We start from the raw sequence: 24,378 nt of genomic DNA on the forward strand, positions 1-24,378 counted from the left end.
AGATGGGAAAGATATACGTTTCTTAAGAAACTTATACTAGGACCAGACAGCATCCATTAGAATAGAAGGAGAAGCGAGTGAGTATGTGAATATCATTACAGGAGTCAGGCAAGGTTGTGTCTTTTCGCCAGATTTACTCAACCTGTATAGTGAAAATATCTTGAGAAGTATCAAAGACAAAGGGTTCACAATTGGAGGCCAGAATATAAATAACATCAGATATGCTAATGACATCGTACTAATAGCTGAATCAGGAACAAAACTTCAAGAACTACTCACTATAGTGGCAGCAGAAAGTAATCGCAGAGGCCTCTCAATCAACACCAAGAAGACAGAAAGCATGGTCATCTCCAGAAAGACAAACATCCCACAATGCGTGATCAAGATCGGAAATACAAACATCAAACAAGTCAACAAATTCAAATATCTTGGCAGCCTAATAACAAGTAATGGCAGGTGCGACACAGATATTAAATACAGAATAGCAATGGCGAAAGAAGCTTTCCAAAAAATGAAGACCATATTAACAGACAGAAAGATGAGCACGTACACTAAAAACAGAATGCTGCAGTGCTACATTTATTGTGTCCTGACTTATTGAAGTGAATGCTGGACCATTTCTCCAGCAATGGAAAAGAGACTAGAAGCAGCTGAATTATGGTTCCACAGGAGAATGTTAAAAATACCATGGACCACACACACATCAGATGAAAAAGTTCTCAGAGGAGCCCAAGCAGTTCGATCACTCACACCAACAATAAGAGAAAGGCAACTCAGATTCCTAGGACACATTATGTGGAAAGACGAACTAGAAAAACTCATACTCCCTGGAAAGATTGAGGGGAGCAAACCTAGAGGAAGACCTTGGCTTATGTACATCAAAAGCATAGCCAGGTGGCTACACATGGAGGAAATGGAAGTCATCCAAAAAACGAAGGATAGATCTATATGGAAAACCATGGTCACCAAAGTCCGCATCGGATATGGTACCTAGACAGACAGTTCTGATTATTGGATATTCATTGTATAGACTAGAACATTATCATGGATAACGGGGATATCATTGAAGTTTTATATTTATTTGGCAGGAATATAGTACAGCATAAAGTTTCAGTTTTGTTTGCCTTGGTATCTTGGATAAAGTTGGTGATTCTCTTGAGCATTCCAAGCAACCTGACACTCAGCAGTGGGGTCATATCGTCCATTATAGACAAGGTGGTCCAACTTTGTAAAGACTTTTCCCATTATCACCTTCACATGCATTTGCTATAACTTCTGAAGACTGAATGAAGCACCATGGAATAAGACCATTACAAATCGTTAATCTGTTTAAATGTATGCTTTCTTCCCCTTAATGCAACGTATCTGGTACACAGACACCAGGTTACTTCAATGAATTATTGCATGAGCTCCATTGCCACTATGATGTCAGGTGTTTTATATATGGTTCCTTATTAAATCATTGGTTTTTATTAGGAGAACCACAGTTGCTAAATTATTTTGAATTAACTGCATCTGAACTCTACGACTCTAGCTTACTGGGAAGTGAAAGAATGCAGCAGGGAAAGCAAGACTGACCATCACTGACCGATAAGAATATGGCTAAAAGGCAAAAGTAAGTCTGTAAATTATATTGTCTTTCCATAAAACATTCCCAAAAGGTTGTAAGTATTAACCTGGCTTATTACAATTCTCTTGCAAAATGTGTTTCTCAATCTTTAACTTCCCTTGTCACTCTGTAATTAAATTTGGAGAAGACATGGAAATCCACCACCTTTTGCCCTGGATTTCTGGTATACACATGACATAATAGAGACCTGCAATGTGTTTAAAAATGTTAACAGGCTGAACAACATTGACCTACAAAGTAAAGAAAGATAGAATCTTAGCTTTGAGTAAAAACAAACTGTCTCTCCTAGAAACTAAATTATAAAACTATAATCATGTCCTGAATCCCAAGGACAAGATTTATTATAACAACACTGATCTGTCTTGGAAACTCTCTTAGCCAAAATATAGCTAGGAACATCCATTAACAATCTGAGTAGCCTGTTTTCGGGAATGCAGCCTTGCAGCTCCGGTGATGATTGTGCATTATTGCATAGCAGAGTGATGAGGATATTTATGATCTAAACTAAGTAATATCCTTTCACACATCATTCCCCATGTTAAGTAATTTTCAAAAATATTTAGTTTGATCGGTCTTAAGACCCACCAGTGGAGTGTGCATATGAATTTGACAATAAATGAGCAATATTGCTCTAAGATCTCAGAATCCACAGCTTTTTAAAATGTGCTAATTTAAACTAAGATTTCATTTCATTATCATTTATAGACTGGTTTTGAAAATTACGCAACAACATTAAGAGCTACTGTACTGTGCAAAAGTCTCAGGCACATATATATAAGCTAGGGTGCCTAAGACTTTTGCACACTTATGACTGTGAGGCCAAGCACAGCTCCAATGTTTGCTGTTGTAGGCTGAATCAGCTTATAGGAGAGAGGTTGAAAATCAGCTGCCATCAAGAAGGAGGTACAAGAGCATCAGGACTCACACCACCAGGTTCAGAATGGTTCAACCATCAACTACCCCTCAACCACCAGGCTCTTGAATCAAAGGGAATAATTTCACTCAACTTCGCTTGCCACATCACTGAAACGCTCCCACAACCAATGAACTCACTTTCAAAGACTCTTCATCTCATATTCTCAATATTTATTGCTTATTTATTATTATTTATTCTTTTTGTATTTGCGCAGTTTGTTGTCTTCTGCATTCTGGGTGGTCTGTCATTAATTCTGTTACGGTTATTATTCTATAGATCTATTGAGTATGCTCACAAGAAAATGATCAGTGACTTTCAAGTCTAGCAACCAAGTAAAATGCAAGAATTGAATTGAATTGATTTTATTTCTTAAATCCTTCACATACATGAGTAGTAAAAATCTTTATGTTACATCTCCATCTAAATGTGCAATCATAGTAATTTATATTAATTTATAATAAATAGAACAGTCAATGTAATATAGAGTACAATCAAATCAGTGTGAGTTCATCAGTCTGATGGCCTGGTGGAAGAAGCTGTCCCAGAGCCTGTTGGTCCTGGTTTTTATGCTGCGGTACCGCTTCCCGGATGGAAGCAGCTGGAGTAGATTGTGGTTGGGGTGACTTGGGTCCCCAAAGATCCCATGGGCCCTTTTACACACCCGTCCTTGTAAATGTCCCGAATCATGGGAAGTTCACAACTATAGATGTGCTGGGCTGTCTGCACCACTCTCTGCAGAGTCCTGCAATTAGGGGAGGTACCTTTCCCATACCAGGCAGTGATGCAGCCAGTCAGGATGCTCTCAATTGTACCCCTGTAGAAAGTTCTCAGATTTTGGGGTCTAGGTACAACCTCCAGAAAACCATGTCACATATGAAGAGGAAATTCCGGACCAAACGTGAATCACTGAAGGGTGCTCAACAGCTGTGGCAGGTAGTGGAACCCGCAAAGTAAAACCAGGCAACATATGTGATCACTAGGTTTCTCTCCCAGATGAGCTCAATGCCTTTAATGCTCACTTTGACCATCGAGACATGAAAGCACCTTCACAAACTACCACTGCCCCTGACGACCCTATGATTTCAGTCTCTGAGGCTGACATGACAGCATCCTTCAGGAGGGTGAACCCATGGAAAGCATCCAGCCCAGACAGAATACCAGACTGATTACTGAAGCCCTGTGCCATTTTACTAGCCGGCGTCTTCACTGACATCTTTAGCCTCTCGCTTCAGCAGTTTGAGGTACACATCAGCTTCAAGCAGGCTTCAACTATACCGGTGCCCAAGAGGATGTGGTGACCTGCCTCAATGACCATCATCCAGCAGCACTTACATTCACTATGATGAAGGGCTTTGAAAGGTTGGTGTGAAGCACATCAACTCCTGCCTGAGGAGAGACTTGGTCCTCTCCAATTTGCCTGCCATCATAACAAGTCAACGTCAGATGCCATTTCATCGGCTCTCTGGTCTGGAACATCTGAACGGTGAAGATGCAAACATCAGGATGCTCTTCATTGACTGCAGTTCAGCATGCAATACTATGATCCCCTCAAAACTAATCAATAACCTCCAAGACCTTGGCCTTAGTACCTCCTTGTGCAATTGGTTTCTTGATTTCCTCCCTTGCAGAACCCAGTCAATTCGGATTGGCAACGTCTCCTCCACAATCACTATCACCAGAGGAACACCACAAGGTTGTATGCTTAGCCCTCTGCTCTACTCACTTTATACAGATGACTGTGAAACTAAGTACAGCTCCAATGCCATATTTAAGTTTGCTGATGACACCACTGCTGTCGGCCAAATCAAAGGTAGTGACGAATCAGCGTACAGAAGGGAGGTTGGTGCCACAACACAACCTCTCAATGTCATCAAAACTAAAGAGCAGATTAGTAACTACAGGAGGAGGAAATTGAAGGTCCATGAGCCAGTCCTCATCAGGGAATCAGAGGTGGAGAGAGTCAGCAACTTTAAATTCTTTGGCATTATCATTTCAGAGGATCTGTCCTGGGTCCAGCATATAACTGCTATTACAAACATGGCACATGGAGGTCTCTCTTTTTTTCATTTTTTTAAGAAGTTTGCACAGATTCAGCATATCATCTAAAACTGACAAACTCCAATAGATGGTCAATGGAAAATATATTGACTGGTTGCATCAATGCCTGGTATGGGAACACCACTGCCCTTGAACAGAAACAAAAACTACAAAAATAGTTGATAGAGCCCAGTCCATCACAGGTAAAGTCCTCCTCACTACTGAGCACATTTACAAGCAGTGTATATTTATTTTTATTTATTTATTATTTTCTTTTTGTGTATTTGCACAGATTGTTATCTTTTGCACATTGGTTGTTTGTCCCTCTGTCATGTACAGTTTTTCATTGATTCTATCGTGTTTCTTTCTATTTACCATGAATGCCTGCAAGAAAAATGAATCACAGGGTAGTATATGGTGACATATAATTATTTTAATAATAAATTGACTTTGAACTTGGCACCAATTCTGCTAAAAGGGCTCTTGATCTTCCAGTCCATGTATTTGGATACACACAGCAATAAGCTTCTAAGTATGTAGAATCTGCCTCTAAAGGTTCATAAGGGCAAGTGGTTTAGTTGTTCATTACTAAGATGTGGGCCTCAGGTCCATATCCTGGCCAACAATGGTGAATGAGAGCCATTGCTAGAGTCTGGCAGAACTTGCTTCATATGTTGACAAACTGCCCAGATTCTACAATTGCTCTATTCACCTCCTGCTGGATGTAATGGAAACTATTTCCTCTTCTGCTTGTTTGGCCATAAACGCTCAACAGCCAGTGATCACCATTGATCTGGTTACCAGAGAAAAATCTCTGGGCTGCAGAGAGCTGTGCAGGAATGGTGGGGTCAGCAGCAGGTTTCATCACGTACACGTGATGAAAGACTGCAAGATTCAAACAATCTTATAATGAGGCAGATGTTGCAAGTTACCAGCCACAACATACATCTCAGTACTGAGTGGCCAGATCATTCATCAATGGATCTGACAGGCAGCTCTTCCATAATATATAATGAGTGATTATTTGTACCAGGTTCCCTACACAGCAACAAAGACTGCAGGAATTTGCACCAACTTTCCAGCACTCATAACTGATACAGTACCACTGTCAGTACTACATCCCTATATCTATAATGATATAGAGGCCCCATTAAGTGTGAATTCAACTACAGTTCTCATTCCTGGCTAATATCCTGAGCACGACATGAGGTACCAGTGTAGATTCTTGGAAGGGCCACCGACATAAAAGATTCTGCACAGGTAAATTTTGAGAGACTCGTTTTACTGGCTGGAGCATTTAGAACTGAGTTCATACGTCAATCAAGGTCAGTTGTTCAGATTTCCGATGGCACTCTGAATATTGAAAGACTCAAGCATCAGATGAGTACATAGCTTTGAGAAAAGTGATCACTTATCTAATTAGAAAGTTGAACACTGAAGTTGGTCACTGAACACAACTAACTCACCCATTTGAAGTTCTGGAATTGTTTCAACTAATGACCAATCTGAGCTGAATCCACAGTGCGATTTATCCATGAGGTTGTCTAGCACCTGCCTGACTGTTTGTCTTTCATCAACCATCATAGTTTTGGAACTCTCATCAGACATGTGGACCCGTATCACCAGCTGCAAGGATGAAATTAAATAGTTAATCAGAAAGTTAGAATTTCTATTTCATTACCTCCAAATATCAACTCATTTGAAAAATACCCTCCAGTAAAAAAGTCAACCTAAAGTGATAGTCATGCTGCTAATTCTTTGCATTGTACCTTATTCTCACAGCAACAGATACATTTCTGATCATCTCCATTTTTAATATACAAAAAATATAACAAATCATGTCAACATATTTTGTGAAATGAAAGATTAAGAATGACAGACCTCAAGTTGGCTCCCCAGTATCTGCAGTTACACGTATGCTTTCAAATTCACAAGGACTTTCTCTCAGATTGCCAATAATGTTCTTGCTTGTGCTACTCTAGGTTTATTGGCTTACAAGTTTTCAAGCAAAACAGGCAGTATAGTAAGTTGCCCAATTACAGCCAAGTATGATATGCAATTCCTCGGTGATCAAAAACTGTTTTAAATGTAGATTGTCACCAATGTTAAATCTGGTATACTCAACAGCTCTTTCGACCTGCTAGGTTGAAAAAGAGATGTGATCTGACTGGATAAAATGAATGTAGACTGACACATCTCAGGAAAGCATCACATCATCTTCTGATTTCTCATTCCAACTACATATTTTACTTTATTTAGAGATACAGTGTAGAACAGGCCTTTCCAGTCCACCAACCAACTGATTTAGCCCTAGCCTAATCACAGAACAATTTACAATAACCAATTAACCTACTAACTAGTAAGTCTTTACCTGCGGGAAGAAGCTGGAGCACCCAGAGGAAACCCACGCTCACACGGGAAGGAATGTAAAAAATTGCTTACAGAGGATGATAGAATTGAACTCCAAACTTTGACGCCCTGAGCTGTGGCAGTGTCGAGCTAATTGCTGAGCAACAGTGGCACCCCTCAATCCCCTCATCACTCCCATACTTTATTATTCTTCTTAGCACAAAATATTTGATGCAGATCAGTACTTAATGTCCAACTCTAATTTCCCTTGAACCAACAGCTTGCAGAACCATTTAAAACTGGACCACCAAGAAGAACAGTAGATTTTGAAACCTTACAGACATTAGAAACATTTAAAAAAGTATAAAATAGGAACAGGCCCTTTGACCTGTTGTGACAAACGAGTTCTTGGTAAATGCTCTCCTTACACATGCGTATTCACACGCACACAAACACTGCCTTGTCATTCTACTGTCATTGCGCTGTGTGTGTGTGTAGGTCAATGTCTTCCCCGATATAGTCACATGATGGGTCCTAAATCAAGCTGATGCACTCAGGGGGCTTTATGGTGCCTTTCCTGTAAACTATTTCTTTAGTGGCAGTGATATGTAATTGTGCATGTTATTTGTATATTATATTTAAGGTAGATCCTTTTATTCAGTTTAGATTGAAACTACATTGTGGGGTGCTTCATATTCTACTTCATGTATCGTATTAACTTTGTTGGTAATTAAAGATGATATGTCCCAGTTCCTAAAAAAAGCTATTTGCCCTCTGTAAGGGGGAAAGATGGGGTTGCCTTGAGTTCACACTGGAAGAATAAGTACAGAGCTATTTTTGTGTTTTCTGGTAGATATCTTTTTGTAAGTATTGTCAGTTTCCTTTTCACTATTTTCGCTAAGTTTTGTAAGTTTGAATTTTGGTGCACCTAATAAACACCCTTGCACTAAAGGGCTAAGTATCTCCAGCCACATTGTTCCTTCGGTCATAACCCACGTACCTAACATTTGGTGGCGGTGGTGGGATGACCATTCGCAAAGGCATGCGTTCAACTCAAGGGAGAGCAGGATTGCAGTTCCAAGTTAAGAAAATCCGGAGGTTAAAAAATAAAGCAGATATCTGGAAACAGCGAAGACCTCAGAGGAGGAAGAACTTCAGCCCAGGGCCAAATTCAGGTCTGAAACAGGAGGGCTTTCATGAGGCACCACCTCCGAACCCTCCCTGGAAAATCTGTTCAGAGGCACTTTGTCTGCCCAGCAGAGGAGAGATGATGCTTTTAAAAAGGAATTCCAGAGCCCGTGAAAGGGTTCCAAGTTGCCTTCTTATCAATAAGGTGATGATGTTCTCCTCAGGTTTGAGGGGATGCCCTGGATATAGTGATGGCCAGAGGAGGAGTGGGCCTACCAGGTAGTGCCACCGCTAATGGGTAAAGCTCTGGAAGCCTACACTGCAATGGATGAAGACAGGTCCAACGACTATCCTGACCCCTACTTGCTCTGCAATACCTCAGTGCCCACAAGGGGGTGCCATCATGCCCATCATTCAGAAGCAACGGAGACACTAAACCTCCAAGGAACTCTCAGGGCAATTTTGTAAAAGAAACAAGGGCAAAGAACTTTTGGTAGTTTCTTCTAAAACTTATTTGCTACCACTATCAGCAGCCATTGTATGTCTGCTCAAAAAGCCCAAATCGTCAGGTATGTGCTATGTACTAAGAGAGGGAGAATGCAGTGATGATAATAATGACTGTGAGTATGGTATTGGAAAACAAGCAGAACGTGAGGAAAAAGAACGTATGTTTATAATAATCCAAGTAAATAGAAAACCTGTAAAAGCACTTTTAGATTCTGGTAGCTAACTGTCACTTATTAAGAAAAGCCTTTGGTGTGGACAACAGTCACTAAACACCTGTTTGATGTGTAGATGGTGACTGGAAGTCTGAGCCCCTCATTATTGAGCTGGATGACAAGTATTTGATTAAAGTGGGGGTGCTAGAGAAACTACCAATTGACATGATTCTGGGGAGAGATTTGCCTATGTTACAGGAGTTACTGGGGAAGGAAAATAGGCAATCACATCCATCTGTTACTCCAGAAATAGATAGTGCTGTTCCTTATTTTGTCATAATTCAAGCTAAAACCAAAGCAATGACTGGGTTGCAATCACTGCCTGACTATGATGCTAGTCTGTGTGAGTGAGGAACCAAAAGGCCTCGAGAGTCACGTCGGCAATGGTGCCATGGTAAACATATGGCTCTCCTGCCTCTGTTGATACTTGTACAGATGATGTACCCATTGATGATGACTCGGAAGGGGTTGTGAAAGGTTGACCTCTCCCATCTCGATAGCCACCAACCAGTAGAGCTGCAGAGAGTATTTACTGATTTTTCACACCTCTTCCAGCAGAGATCAGGACTGACAAAGGTCATAAAACATTCCAACAGGATCAGACCTGGCCAAGGTTCAGTACGTCAAAACTGCTACAGAATGCCAGAGCAATTTGTGGGGGACCCTGAAGCATGAGATTTGGACTATGCTGGAGCTGGGACAGATTGAGTCTTCGTATACTGAGTGGAGCCGTCCTATTGTTATCAAGCCCAAGGATAGCACCCTGATAGTTTGCATTGATTTCCAGAAGCTGAATGCCATTTATTTTTTTGATGCTTATCTTATGCCCCGCATTGACGATCTACTAGAAAGGATTGGATGGGCAAACTGCATTACTACACTAGACCGTTGTAAGGGCTACTGGCAGGTTCCCTGGATGACCAATCATAACCCCTCAATGCCTTCCGCACACCTCTGGGTCTGTTTCAGTTCACTGTGATGTCCTTTGGTCTTCATGGTGCTCCAAGGCTGTGAGGACTGCAGTGTGGCCTCCCTAGATGACATGGTCGTCTAAAACCAGACATGGTCAGAGCACCTGGACCATCTGCGCTGGATCTTGGGAAATATTCTTGCTGCCGGTCTCACCTTCAATCTACAAAAATGTGAATGGACAAGAGTGATACCTTGGCTACCAGCTGGGCCATGGAGAAGTTCGAGCACAGGTGGACAAACAGGAAGCAATATGCAACAGTTCTCGACCTCACACCAAGAAGGAAATGAAGTCCTCAAAGGTTCATTCCCTAATTCGTCACTCTGGCTGCACCACTGACTAATGTTACTGGGAGGCTTGTAAGCACCCAGAAACATGGACAAGTGAGTGTGAAAACATTTTTCAAGCCCTTAAAACCCACAGATGTTCTTCACCTGTCATTTAGAGCCCAGAGTTTGACATAGATTCCTTGTCCAAATTGATGCCTCAGGAGGGAGCAGTGTTAGCCCAAGATTGCTACCAAGTAAATCTCTTCTGCATCCTTTCAAAAGCCTCCATTAATTAATTGAATGACCTAGCTATCACAGTGGGCTTTGAACTCTTATCACACCAGGCTCTTAATTGCTGGTGTGGTAATTTACCTCATGAGTACTTTCTCCTACCACCCTAAATGAGTGGTTTTACCTCGGGAAAAGAGAAATAACTGTTCCCTCTGCTGAATGTTAAATACCCTTGCCAAAAGATCAAACATGGTAGATTAGAATAATATTTTCATTCCTGTCCTGAAAATAATGATCGTAGACTGAGTGGCTTCAAAGGCCACTTAACAGAGTTGTTAAGAACTAGCTACATTGGCGTGTAATTGAAGATACACGTGGACAAAGTTGCATTAGGATGGTGGATTTCCCTCAAGGTGAACCAAAAGGAATTTTTTATGATAATCCAAGATAATAACCCAACATTTTTTATGTTCTAGTATCAATATTATTTTCACATTTTCAATTTTAATTCATGTTATCAAATCAAATTCACTTTCTGAAATTAAAATCCCAAACAATCAGAGGGTCTAGGAATTATGAAAGTTTGTTCAGACAACATGTATCCCCAAATTATTTTACAATTAGTATCTGTAAGAAGAATTTTTGTTAAATATTTCTTTGCTGATGCTGAACAACCTGTTGGATCATTTCAAAATTCTGTCTTTAATACTTTGCAACCAGATCTTTTCATTGCTCTTTACCACCCCTTACCTTTTTGACTTGTGCCTCTTTGATCTTCTCCAGTGCCACCCTGATTTTCTCTGCTTTTTGTCTTGCAGCTTGCTCCTCCTGTAGAAATAGAATAAGCAAATGAAGACAAACCAAGTCACCATAATTTCCTTGCAGAATGAACCCTACAAACTGACAACAGAAGGGAAAATAACTTCCTGTGACTGGTCATAACTATGCTAGGAGTCATTTTAATCAACATCCTCAAATCTTGCAGCATCAGACAAGAACTTGAATGGGATGACACGAAACTGTATACTCTCTCTCTCTCAAATGGTCATTACGTTGATTCTAGGCTTCCCCCTGTATAAAATATACTGGAAAACAAAATACTTAAGAGGAGAAATTTTGCCAAAACGCTTTCTTTTGTTCCATCAATAACTCTAAGGGAACAAATTTCATTGCTGTTAACCAAAGTATACACATTTAAGAGGAAAAAAAGCTGTGCTATTTTGTAATCTGATTCTTTTTTAAATGCCCTTCAAATAAAATATGTAAAATACATTAAGAATAAACAGTTTCATTGCATTTTCTTTCTTGTAAACCATCTTTTATATCACACAGCATAGCCTTACCTGCATGTTCCAGAGAGGTATAACGACAGAGCTTTGGCTTAAAGCAGTTTTGTTATGCATGGTTGACAGCAACAGCTGGGATAATTCAGGGATAAACCCATCATAATGAGTAATCCCAGGTCACAAAAGACTGCTCTGCTACCTTGATGACATGACTCAAGCTCTTACCTGAGAACCTAATTAAGCAAAGAACAATAAAAACCTCAGCAACAGATTGCTTTCTTAACACCGTCACTCATAGAAATAATAAAATCTGGCCGCTTTAAAAAATAACTGTTAACATTCAATCATCACCTGCCGGTTAGCCACCCTATGATATAGCAGGTGCAGGCAGTTTGCAGCACAATGGGAATTTTATATTTTTACATTGTAAACTGTTAACTTCAGTGCATTTTGCTTAAGACCAGAAGTCTCTAAGGAGTCCAATCTCAACACTCAAAGGAGATTAAATGAGAATTGTCAACAAGTTTTTGGCGCCAAACAGATAAGGTAAGGCAACAATTTAACCAGGATCAGAATATTGCAATAGTTCTATTATCCTTTCCACGATCTTTAAAGTGATTACTATGCTGACCTATCTCACTGGAGTTCTTAAGAAGTGCAAAGGGGGCGGGGTTTCCCTGACCACTTGTCAGACATCCCACCTCTCCCAGAAGTTCCAGGAGTCTCCCGCATATCGGTAGTGGCTCCCTGATGCCCAGAAATTATAGACAATATCCCGGAAATAAATTTTTTTTGAGAGGGAGAGGGAGAGTGAGCATCCTGATTGGTCTCTCTTCGTGCTAAGAGTGGTCCCCAACCATCGGGCTGCGAGGAAACAATGTGATTTGGCGATATTAAACGCTATGAGTCAGCTGCACCTCTCCTCATTCCCTTTCACGCACTGTTGAATTTTAATGCACGTGAGGTCATCAGTGACCCGAGACAAGCAAAGGAATGGGTCCGTGACCCATTAGTGCAGGTCCCTGGTGAATCATCCATGTCTGTGCGGGAAAAAGATGAACTCCTCGAGCTTGCAAATGATGGTGGGCTGAAAAGTATGTTTGATATAACATCTCTGCCGGCATTCTGGATCAAAGACAAGGCTGAATATCCTGAGATAGCCACGAAAGCACTGAAAACGTTGCTTCCATTTCCAACATATCTCTGTGAAGCGAGGTTTTCTGCAATGAATGCAACAAAAACTAAATTGCGGAATAGACTGGACATAAGGAACCCCCTTCGAGTATCGCTGTCTCCCATCACCCCTCGATAGGACCGTCTTGTTGCAGGAAAACAAGCCCAGGGCTCCCAGTGATTCAGCCATATTGGTGTTTTGCAATGATTTTATATGTTCATATGGGGAAAATATGCCGTGTGTTTAATATCCAAGCGTTACTTAAAATGTTATGTTGCGATTGACTTATCACCTATACTCCGGTTGTGATTAACACCCCCCCCCCCCCCCCCATCCAGTTGGCCGGTCCGCAAGAATATTGTCAATATTAAACTGGTCTGCGGTGCAAAAACGATTCTGGACCCCTGCTAAGTAGACCTATAAGTTTTCTCTGTGGGCGGGCTTTACAGTCGACCTCAAAAATAATGACAGTATTGCTCGCTGCACTGTTTGCAACAGTGACTTTTCTATTGCCCATGGTGGGTTAGGACAGTAAAAGACACGTTGAGGTGAGTTTAACAGGTGTCATTCGTTCATTAGCATAGCTAACATTATTTAAACTAGTTGGCTGGCTGCAAAGGAGCTACGCTATTGATGTCCTACATGATGAGGCCAAATTCCCTGTAGACTTGCTTAAAGTCGTAATTGAATAAACATGATAATATAAGTACATACTTTAATGTCACATTTTCTGCATATACCCAACTTGGTTTACAGATTAGACGAAATCACTAAACAAAGTAACACATACACCCTTGGAGGTCGATGGGGGGGGGGGTCGGGGGTGCTACCTCCCTGAAATGAGTTTTTGCAGGGTGGGATGTCTGACTTGTTGACTAGGTTGTCTTGCGTAAGGATTAAAGGCTGAGCTCTGTCATCCATTGAGCTAGGCTGCAGCATCAGCAAAACACAGAGGGGACACAAGAAAGATCAGGTAACAGGTGAGAAGTATACCTTTCCACTGAAAGGGTCTCTGTATTGGTAGGTTGTCAGAGAGCTCGACGTATGATGACCTACTGATGCTTTCAACTGTAACGAAAACCAATTTCCCCCAGGATCAATAAAGTATGACTATGACTAATTTCACCATTTAAAAAAATATTCACAAAAGAGAAGCCTATATCATTTTATACTGCAATTTAAATTTTGTACTTCAGATTTTATGCTCACACAATTGAATCATAGTGACTTCATTTTAAAACATGTTTCCAGTTCAAAGATTTTTACTGTGGAAAGATACCACAACCCACAGAATCTTAATGATTTGTTAAGTTTCTTCCTTTTCCTCTGAGCAAGCTGGATAGGGTCTCGTGAGCAATTATTTTTAAATACCTCATAGTATTATTCACTGCGTTGGCATACTCTTTGATTAGTAGCACAATACAACTGAGCTTGTTCCACTTTCCAAAGGGCTTCTACATCCCCCCTTACCAGTAAGTACAAGGACAGCAAGGCTTATTTCAGCAACCCCACAGTCATCTAAGTTGAGATCAAATAACCTGAACATAAATCAACCATGTTTATTAATCCACAGTGGGTTCAATCCTAATCTTTCCTGAATTTAAACAAATGAAGAGCAAAGAATTGGATCTAGTAACTGGGGGGGGGGGGGGGGGTGGCATGTCGAAAACGTCCCGAAGCTAACTTCTAAGCCAACTTGAAAGTCAGTCAACGTAATGGACGATGGAAACCAACTGCTTCAAAAATAATAACTTATTCTAAAATTATGTAGCTAAATTCTGGAGCAGAACTCCAGCCACAGACTCCCTTCCAACTACTGCCTGCAAGTTTTTACAAGTCAAACAGCTGGTGCAAACACACAGCTAGTTGCATGATCTAAATCTAACCTAATTTACATTTTGTTTAAATTTAATTTCATTGAACAGAGGTACAGTTTGAAAAACTTGAATTATTCCATCAGGAAAATGCAAACACTCAAGTCCTGCTGTGCTAACAATTACAGAATCTCTGGAGATAACTATCCCATTTTCCTAACTGAAACATTTATCACCAATATAAAATTGCATCATAATCCATTTCCCCTTATTGTGTAACAAATTTCTGCTCCCCCAGTGTGTGCTCCTTGGCACAACTCTGCTAGCCTTAATAACAAGGCAAGATTAGGGAAATCATTATTGGCTGAGACTATTTTCACTATGCTGGAGGAGGAAAGGAGACATAACAAACTTGCTCAAAGAGAATGCTGAAGGAAGTGAAACACTGTAATAAAAACACAAATAGGCTTGTGTTACTCACAGATGAAACACTGTCAATGCAAGGCTAATAAAGCCTCATACAGATGACTTTTCACCAAAAATTCTAGTGTTCTTGACTGGACACCTTTGAGTTAAAGATGGGGGGAAAATCTCTTCTGATGTGTTCCTAATCTTGATGAAATCAGCAAAGCAGCACCTCTTTACGATTAAATAAAAGGGAACAAGGAAAGCCGTCTAGAGATTTGTCAAGCTCCTACAAAGAGGCAAGGATCTTATAAAGGAGCCAAAGAAAAAATGGTAAACTCTGATCTGTAAAATCTTTATTCCCACATGTTAAGATAAAATTGGTAAATTGGTTTGTAAATTAAATATGTACCAAGGAACAGTGAAAAGCTGTCCTATCTGCTATCCATACAGGTCAATTTATTACGTCAGTGTATTCAGGTAATACAAAGAAAAACAATAGAGGCAGCAATAATAGAGGAAATAGTGTTTCCTTGCACATCGTCAATGCAGTGGATTAGAACAGTCTATTGGTGATGTGCATTCCTAGGAACTTGAAGCTGTCGTAAACACAAAATACTCTGCAGATGCTGGGGTCAAAGCAACACGTACAACATGCTGGAGGAACTCAGCAGGTCGGGCAGCATCCGTGGAAACAAACAGTCAACGTTTCGGGCCGAGACCCTTCATCAGGACTGAAGAGGGAGGGGGCAGGGGCTCTATAAAGAAGGTGGGGGGAGGGTGGGAAGGGTCCCTGCCCCCTTCCTCTTCAGTCCTGATGAAGGGTCTTGGCCCGAAACGTTGACTGTTTGTTTCCACGGATGCTGCCCGACCAGCTGAGTTCCTCCAGCGTGTTGTGCGTGTTGACTTGAAGCTGTCAATTCTCTCAGCCTCAGCAGCACTGATGTAAACAAGAGCTTCTGCACCACTCCCACATCCTGAAGCCAATGTCCAGCTATGGTTTTGCTGATATAGAAGGAAAGGTTTTTTATCATGACAGCATGTCACTAGGCTCTCTGTCTCCTTCCTGTACTCTGACTCATTGTAATTTAAGATTCTCCCATTATGGTGGTACCAGCAAACTTGTAAATGGAGTTAGAGCAGGACTTGTCCATGCTGTCACTGCAGCTATGAGTGTACAGGGAGTGAGTAAGGGGCTGAGGATGAAGCTGCCTTGGAGGGCACCAGTGTTAAGGATAATCATGACAGAGGAATTACTGTTTGCAATCTGTTGGTCAGGAAGTTAAGGATCCAGTTGCAAAGCGCAGTGTTGAGTCCCTTGTCAAGGAGCTTGGAGATGAGTTTGCTTGTAATAATTGTATTGAAGGTGAACTTACAGTTAATAAACAATGGTCTAACATAGACTTTACTATCCAGACGCAACAGAATGAATGTAGGGCCAGGGGATGGTGCATGCTGTGGAGCTGTTTCAGCAGTAGGTGTATTGCAGTGAGTCAAGATTGTTGGGAGACTGATGTACAACATCACCAGCTTTGCAAAGCACTTCATTCCCTAGCCCAGTAGTACAAATTAATCAACTGTACATACAGAGAATTCTTCTAGTGCTAACTAAACTGGCTATGGTAGCTGTTATGAGCAATCAGATTTACTAAGTACTCTGCTCAAACAAAACAATTTTCAAAAGATGGTCCTCTGTAGGTTTCTATGCAAAGCTATCAAATCATTTTTAATTGCTTTGAATATTATTCTGGAGCCAAAATATGGGCTCCACATCCACAGATGCTCATATGGTAGCCAGGTGAGTCACTAAAAGGCAAGGGCTTTACTGCAAGCACAGTCTACTTACCAGGCAAATTACCTTTGAGCAATAGATCCAAGGGAATATTCAGCAGAAGCTTTGGAATAGGTTGCTGACTGGCATCGGATATTTTTGTGTAATGCACACAAGGGAATGAACCACAGGGAAGTAAAAGGAAATCATGCAAAGGTTCAGAGACATCAGAACCCTTTAGTTAAATTGAGGTTTGGATTATTTTAACCTGCTGTGAAGATATTCCTCTGGGAGACTTGTCTTCAATTGGTCCTATCTAATTTAATTTAATTTTTTTAAAAATTGGCAAAAGATTAAAAGAAAGATGTAAGGTAAAAGAAAGCAATAATTCTAATTTGGAATTCACTACCATAAGGTTAGTGGAAACAGAATCTGTGCTTTCAAGAGGAAATTAGATTGGTATGTAAGAGAGAGAATGAGTTGCAGGGCCATGGGAAACAGTGGGTAAATTGAATGTAAAGAGCTGCACAAGATCCACAAGCTTATTTGCCTGTTCCTGTGTAAGAGACATTTCTCTAATTTCCTCTCTCCCTCAACCACCACACACACATCCACAATGGCTGGCTATCCTCTAATGTCTCAACCTACTGGTCATTTGGAAACTAAAACATATTTATAGGGTTGATAGGACTGAGCCAAGTCTTAACCTCACTTGATACCTCGGCATGTGCAACCTCTTTTGGAAGACTCAATTGATTTTATTTTATTAGTCTGGACCAGCTAATCTATCAGAATTGTTCTCCAGCTGTATCAGTTAACTCATTACACACTTGGAGTCAAACCTGAGCTTTTGGTCTGTCTGATGCAGTACAACACAATGCCTTTACCCAAAAAGGCAATCAAGGTAGCCATGTTGGTTGCTTGAAACAAAAAAACACCTGGTTCTGTATCTATCATCTATATTCAAGTTAAAACTTCTCTAATCAATAAATACTCATCAGTGTATGGATCTCTTTCACAATGCCCATTCTTCAAGGAATCCTGGTGAATAAGAAATGGAATTGCAAGAAAACAATTACATAACTGAGTGAAAATTCATGATTTCTAAATTTCATTAGGGACACCTTATGAAGTTGCTGTCAGAAAATGTCAAATATTTGCCCAACCACATTCCATTTGGATTCGCATTTCTGCAGCCTTCTTATCAAAATATTTGATATAACTTCATACAAAAATTACCAATTCCAAGTTTCTGGTGAAACATGCCAAACCAATAAACAATCTACATATCTTCACCAGCTTCAAAATTATTAAAATTCTCCTGTAGTCATTAAAAAAAATAGGCTCTGTTAAGTGAGAATCAAATTTGTTAGCTATAATAAATTTCACAGAATGTCAACAGTCAGCTAAGCTTATTTTCAATTTAAATGATGCTGCAAAATATTGGCTGGACATTGATTCTTTTCATTGGGGCAGTGCATATTGTCACTTCCTTGGTATTGTTAGCTTGCACTTAATTTAACATAGGTTCGAAGAACAGTAAAACAAGGACTGAAGAGATTACAAAGACCACGTAAAAATTTCTTTCTGAATTATCTAGAAAGTTCACTGAAATGTTGCAAAGGGATTGCATGCAAGGTACTCATGATGTTCTCATGCAGCTACCCAATTAAGTAGCACGTTCCCAAAATGCACATATACAAAAAGGAATTCAAGACAAAGCCTGCTTCACATTATTTTTGGAAGGGTGTTCACAAACAGAAAGAGTTAACAAATAAGTCAATTACTAGTAGAGACACAAGAACACAAGGCTGGGTATAACCAGTCTCAACAGCTTGATCAATAAATTGCATGGGGCTGAGGAAATGGAAAATCAAAGGATTCTTTGATAGTTATATATTAAGGAGGGCAAGGGATGGTGACAAGTCCACAGGGTTATTCATTCTACCTACAGGTTTATCACATGCAGGTTGGAAGATACGCTTCACCTTGGTCAGCAAATGAGAAGGTTTTCCAGCTATGTTTCTCAAAATGATTGACGTTTCCCTGTCCAGATAGGAATGCTTGTTGCAGGAAATAAAGAAAGAGAGAAATAAATCAGTGCAGTGATTTTTAAAAAAATGAAGTGTGCAAGCATAGAATAAAAAGAAATCTACTCATTACAGAAAAGCAATTCAGCAGCAAACTACTTGGTATCAACTTTTTATAACACATTCATATATTCCTTAAACATCATGTGCACTCAACATACATTTTACCAGAACATTACAATATACAGCATAATATTTAACACTCTTCCAAAAGATTCAGATAGAGCCTTACATGTTATTCAGTTAAGTATATTAGGGGGTCATAATCCTACTTTGGAAAAGGATGTGAACAAAAGATGAAGTACATTAGATTGTTTCAAAGATAAGGGATCAAGATTTGAGTATATTGGTGGCTAACTTGAAGGCCATTTTGATGTTTTAGGATATGAAACATCTGCATTTATCTGGCATGTAATTTTATCTATTGGTGTACTATTTTTAAAACATTAATGAGAAACAATCATTAGCCAAGTATTTGAGCGAAACTGCCAATATTCATTTTGGCTTACTCACAAGCTTTGCACTACAACCTGTAGAACACAGACATTTTAACTTGAAACATATACATCATACAAGAACCTATTTTAGCTCCACGTATCTTTATTACTAGTAAGGAATGGACATCATTCAAAAGTCTTTAGTGGAAACTCCAACAAGTGAATGATGTGTTCAACTACAATGCTTTGGTAATGTTAATATGATGGACTCCAAGAATAATTGTTGACTAACTGATAGTTAAGGATTTGTGACTAAGCCACACATGGAGAAATAAGGATAGTGGGGGCAGAAATTGATGCAGTTTCAAAAATACACATTTATATACCAAGGAGAAGATTAATGGTTTACATTTAACATGTAATACACTTGGGAATTTGCTCCATATTGCATAATTCTTATCCTAAATGTTCAATGCAGCCCTTTTGATGTTTGGCTTTGGAGTTCAAATTAGCTCGTGTCCCTTTGTTGTAACAGAACCAAACTATGGGAAAGATAGGACCATTTACCTCACTTATGAAACACAAAAAAACACAAACAAAATAATCACAATCCTCTCTTCATCTTGCCTATGATGTAGTTATTGTGTCAGAGAAATAAACTGACTGAGTGTCGAGTTTGAATAATTAACAATTTTTTCTTTGAGCATTTAAAACTAATTTTTTTCAGCCAAGCCACATATAAAACTGAATAACGAGGCTAAGATCCTATTGTATGGGATATTTTTAAAAAACTACACAGTACAAAGCTGCAGCCAAAGGCTGTGACATAGTATTTTTGTACTTTTCCTTTCACAGAATCATTAAGTAACGCCCAACAAATTATAATTCAATATCTGCACATATGCTCATAACCTAATTGTTAGAAGTGATGATGAGCACAACACTCCTCAGAATTTTGATTAAACATTCAAGGCAAAGACACCAACTGCTTAATCAAAACTCTGAAGAATGCTGTGCTCATCATTACTTCTTAAAATCAGGTTATGAGCAAAGCAGAAAACTGTTTTCACCATATTAGATATAGTTTTAGAGTCTAAAATAGTTACAAGCTTTAAAAAGGTTCTATTTGCTCAGTGCCCACATTTTCTACTCTGCCCTTCCAGGAATTGCAAAGAGGAAAGATTATGGTCAATGATTCACCCTGCAAACCAGTTATAACCCAACACCTAATCCAACTGTGACAAGGCAAACTGATAAAAATTAACACTTATTCCAGTATTTTAAGTCACAGAGATGTACAATACAGAAATGGGCCCTTCAGCCAACCACAATAATGCAAACTTTCTTACCTGCCCCCTCCCCCCAGCTACACTGATCTCATTTGCCAGCTTCAGGTCCATGACCTTCTACGCTTTACCTACTTAAATACATGACTAAATGTCTTTTGAACAAAGTGATGTATCTAATTCCACCACCTCCTCTGGCAGTGAGTTCCAGTCATCAACCACTCTGTATAATAAAAACTTTCCTCTCAGGTTCCCTTTTGAGCTGCTTCCTTTCACCTTAACTTGTACCTCTTGTTTTTGGTATTCCTACCATGGGAAAGAGAAGCAGAATCATATCACTGGCATACTGTTCGTTGTGAAATTTGTTGTCTTGCAGCAGCAGTACATTGCAACACATAATAATATAAATTACTACACACACACATATAAATACACATATATATACATACACACACACACACACACACACACACACACATACAAGAAAGGAAAATTAAGCAGTGCAAAAAGAGGGGAAAAATACTTAAGTAGTGTTCATGGGTTCATTGTCCATTCAGAAATATGATGGTAGAGAGGAAGAAGCTGTTCCTGAAATGTGAGTGTCTCTCTTCAGGTTCCTGTGCCTCTTCCTTGATGGTAGCAATGAATAGAGGGCACGTCCTGGGTGATGAGCATCCTTAATGGTGGATGCCACCTTTTTGAGATATCACATTCTACAACTTTCTGCAGCTTTTTCCGATGCTGTGCAGTGGCCTCTCCATACCAGCCAGTGATGCAACCAGTGAGAATGCTCTCCATGGTACATGTGTAGAAATTTGCAAGCATCTTTGGCAACATACCAATTCTTCTCAAAGTCCAAATGAAATATAACTGCTGTGTGCCTTCTTTGTAATTGTTTCAATGGGCCCAGGACAAATCCTCAGTAGTGTTGATACCCAGGAACTTGAAACTGCTCACAATGTCCACTTGGATCCCTCAATGATAACTGCATGTATTCCCTCAACTTCCACTTCCTGAAGTCCACAATCAATTCCTTGGTCTTACTGACATTTAGTGCAAGGTTGTTGCTGCGACACGACTCAACCAGCTGATCTATTCCACTCCTGTACGCTTCCTCGTCACAATCTCAAGTTCTGCCGATAGTTGTGCCATCGGCAATCTTATAGATGCCGTTTGAGCTGTGTCTAGCCACACAATCATGGATGTAGAGAGAGTAGAGCAATGGGCTAAGCATATATCCTTGAGCTGTGCTGGTGTTGATTGTCAGTGAGGAGGAGACGTTACTTCCAATCCACACATACTGCGATCTTCTGGTAAGGAAGTCAAGGATCCAGTTGCAGAGGGACGTACAGAGGCTTAGGTTTTGGAACTTGTTGATTAGAAATGAGGGCATGATGGTGATGGTGTTGAATGCTGAGCTGTAATCCATAAACAGCAACTTGACGTACGTATTACTACTGTCCAGGTGATCCAAGGCCAAATGGAAAGCCAGTGAGATTGCATCCGCTGCAAACCTATTGTGGCAATAGGGAAACTGCAGCAGGTCCAGGTCCTTGCTTAGGCAGGAGTTGATTCTAGCCATGACCAACCTCACAAATGACTTCAGCACAGCAGATGTGAGTGCCACTAGGAGAGCCATTGAGGCAGTTCACCCTGCTTTTCTTGGGCACTGGTATGATTGCGCCCTTTTGAGGCAGGTGGGAACCTCCTACTGCAGCAGTGAGAGACTGAAAATGTCCTTAAACACTCGTGCCAGTTGGTTGGCACAGGTTTTCAGAGCCCTACTAGATACACCATTAGGGACTGATGCCCTGAGACAGTTCACCCTCTTGCAAAATATCCTGACGTTGTCCTCCAAGACAGAGATCACAGGGTCACTCGATGTTTCGGTATTAGCACAGATGTTTTATTTTCCTTTTCAAAACGTATATAAAAGGCGTTGAGCTCAGCTGGGAGTGAAGCATCACAGCCATTCATGTTGGTTTTTGCCTTGCAGGAAGTAATGGCCTACAAACTCTGCCAGAACTGATGTGCACCCGATTCCGTCTCAAACCTCAACTGTAACTGTTGTATTCCACTCCCACCCCCAAAAAAAACAGCTTTCCATAGGTCATACCTGGATTTCTTGTATATCACCAATCTAATCAATTGTTCCCCATAACAGAAGACCTCCTGGTGAATCTCCTGTGCATTCGTCTTTCCTATAGTAGGGACCAGAACTGCACACAATACAACAAAAATACAGTCCATCCAGTATCGTAGCAAATTGCAAAAAAAACTTCCCAACTTTTATAATCTTGGACCCAATCTATGAAGGCATACATGCTACATGAATTCCTTATCATTCTATCTACCGCTTCCAGGGAACTATGGACTTAAACAATAGTGAACCACCTTGTTCATCAACATTCCTTCCTGCTCTGTCATTTATGATACTTGTCCCACCCTGATTTGATTTACCAAAATGCATCAACACTACACTTGCTGGGATGAAATTCCATTTGACAATGCTCCATCCAACTTTTCATCTCATCCATATTCTGTTTGCAGCCTTAGAAAACTTTTCTTGTTATCCACAACACCACCAACTTTTGTATTATCTGCAACTTTACTAATTATACCTCCTACATTCAATTCTATCTCATTTACACATCACAAACAACAAGGATCCCAGCACCAATCTCTGCCGTACACCACTAGTCACAAAATTTTAATCAGAAAAGCATCCTTTGGTCTCTATCCTCTGTCTCCTATCACCAAGCCCATTACGGATCCATTCAGCAACTCACCTTACTTTCTATGTACCTTAATCTTCTGAATCAGCTTGCCATTCAAGACCTCATGAAGTGCCTTTCCCAATGCCATGCAATGTGCATTGTCCTGTCTTTAGCAATCTTCTCAGTACCTCCTCAAAAAACTCAAATGGGATTTGCCCACAAAATATGCATCTCTATATTCTCTCCAATAATTCCCTTACCACTGATGCAAAGCTCATTAGCTATAATTACCTTGCTTATTTCACACTGCACTTATTAAATAAATGTAAGGCAATTAGGTCTGACAATAGGATTACAGGACTGCTCAACACAATGGTTATGACTTTTACATTTCAGAATAGTTAAAAAGAAGTCATTTTAGTATTTGGAAAGTAAATATTTTCTAGTTCAATCAAGGCAGAAAATACACTTAAGACAAATAAAATGCAGTTTAAACTCAAAAGCAGTGTTTTCATAAGGAGCATATATGCAAACATGCTCACCGACCAATCATCAAAAGAACACAATTAAAATCCCAGCAGCAATTTAGGAATGAGAATTTAAAATAAAATTCCAAACACATACTACCAAGCTGTCAGATCACTGTAAATACTCAAAATATTTCAGTGATTCCTTTTTCACAGGAAAAATGCAATTAATTGATCTGGTCTATATGGTACTGTGGCATACTTAACTGCCCGATTATCCGCACGTCCATCCCCACTGATCTCCCAGCCGGCACTTATCCCTGTAAGCATAAGTGCTACACCAGGCCCTACACCTCATCTCTTGCAACCATTCAGGGCCCCCAACAGTACTTCCAGGTGAGACCACACTGGAAAGCAGGATCTCCCAGTGGCCACATATTTTAATTCCACATCCCATTCCCATTCTGATCTGCCTCCTCTACTGTAAAGATGAAGCCACACTCAGGTTGGAGGAACAACACCTTATATTCCGTCTGGGTAGCCTCCAACCTAATGGCATGAACATTGACTTCTCTAACTTCCGCAAATGCCCCACCTCCCCCTCGTACCCCATCCGTTATTTATTTATATACACACATTCTCTCTCTCTCTCTCCTTTTTCTCCCTCTGTCCCTTTGACTAT

The 24,378-nt window shown here is 40.2% G+C and overlaps 1 protein-coding gene across 8 annotated transcripts in view; it reads right to left on the minus strand.

The window, feature by feature from the left end:
• Window positions 1–24,378, minus strand: part of raph1a (Ras association (RalGDS/AF-6) and pleckstrin homology domains 1a) — a 206,489-nt gene that overhangs the window by 49,784 nt on the left and 132,327 nt on the right. For 5 of the 8 annotated variants that reach the window (XM_072261416.1, XM_072261412.1, XM_072261414.1 and 2 more), the window contains 3 exons: window positions 18,652–18,762; window positions 11,000–11,077; window positions 6,050–6,209 (listed from right to left, as the gene is read on the minus strand). In XM_072261416.1, the coding sequence (XP_072117517.1) occupies window positions 6,050–6,209; window positions 11,000–11,077; window positions 18,652–18,762 (349 nt within the window). The remainder of the gene's footprint in view (window positions 1–6,049; window positions 6,210–10,999; window positions 11,078–18,651; window positions 18,763–24,378) is intronic. The other 3 variants (XM_072261418.1, XM_072261417.1, XM_072261415.1) reach the window with 2 other exon arrangements.

Source organism: Mobula birostris, chromosome 6 (assembly GCF_030028105.1).
Source record: "Mobula birostris isolate sMobBir1 chromosome 6, sMobBir1.hap1, whole genome shotgun sequence".
Taxonomy (NCBI): domain Eukaryota; kingdom Metazoa; phylum Chordata; class Chondrichthyes; order Myliobatiformes; family Myliobatidae; genus Mobula; species Mobula birostris.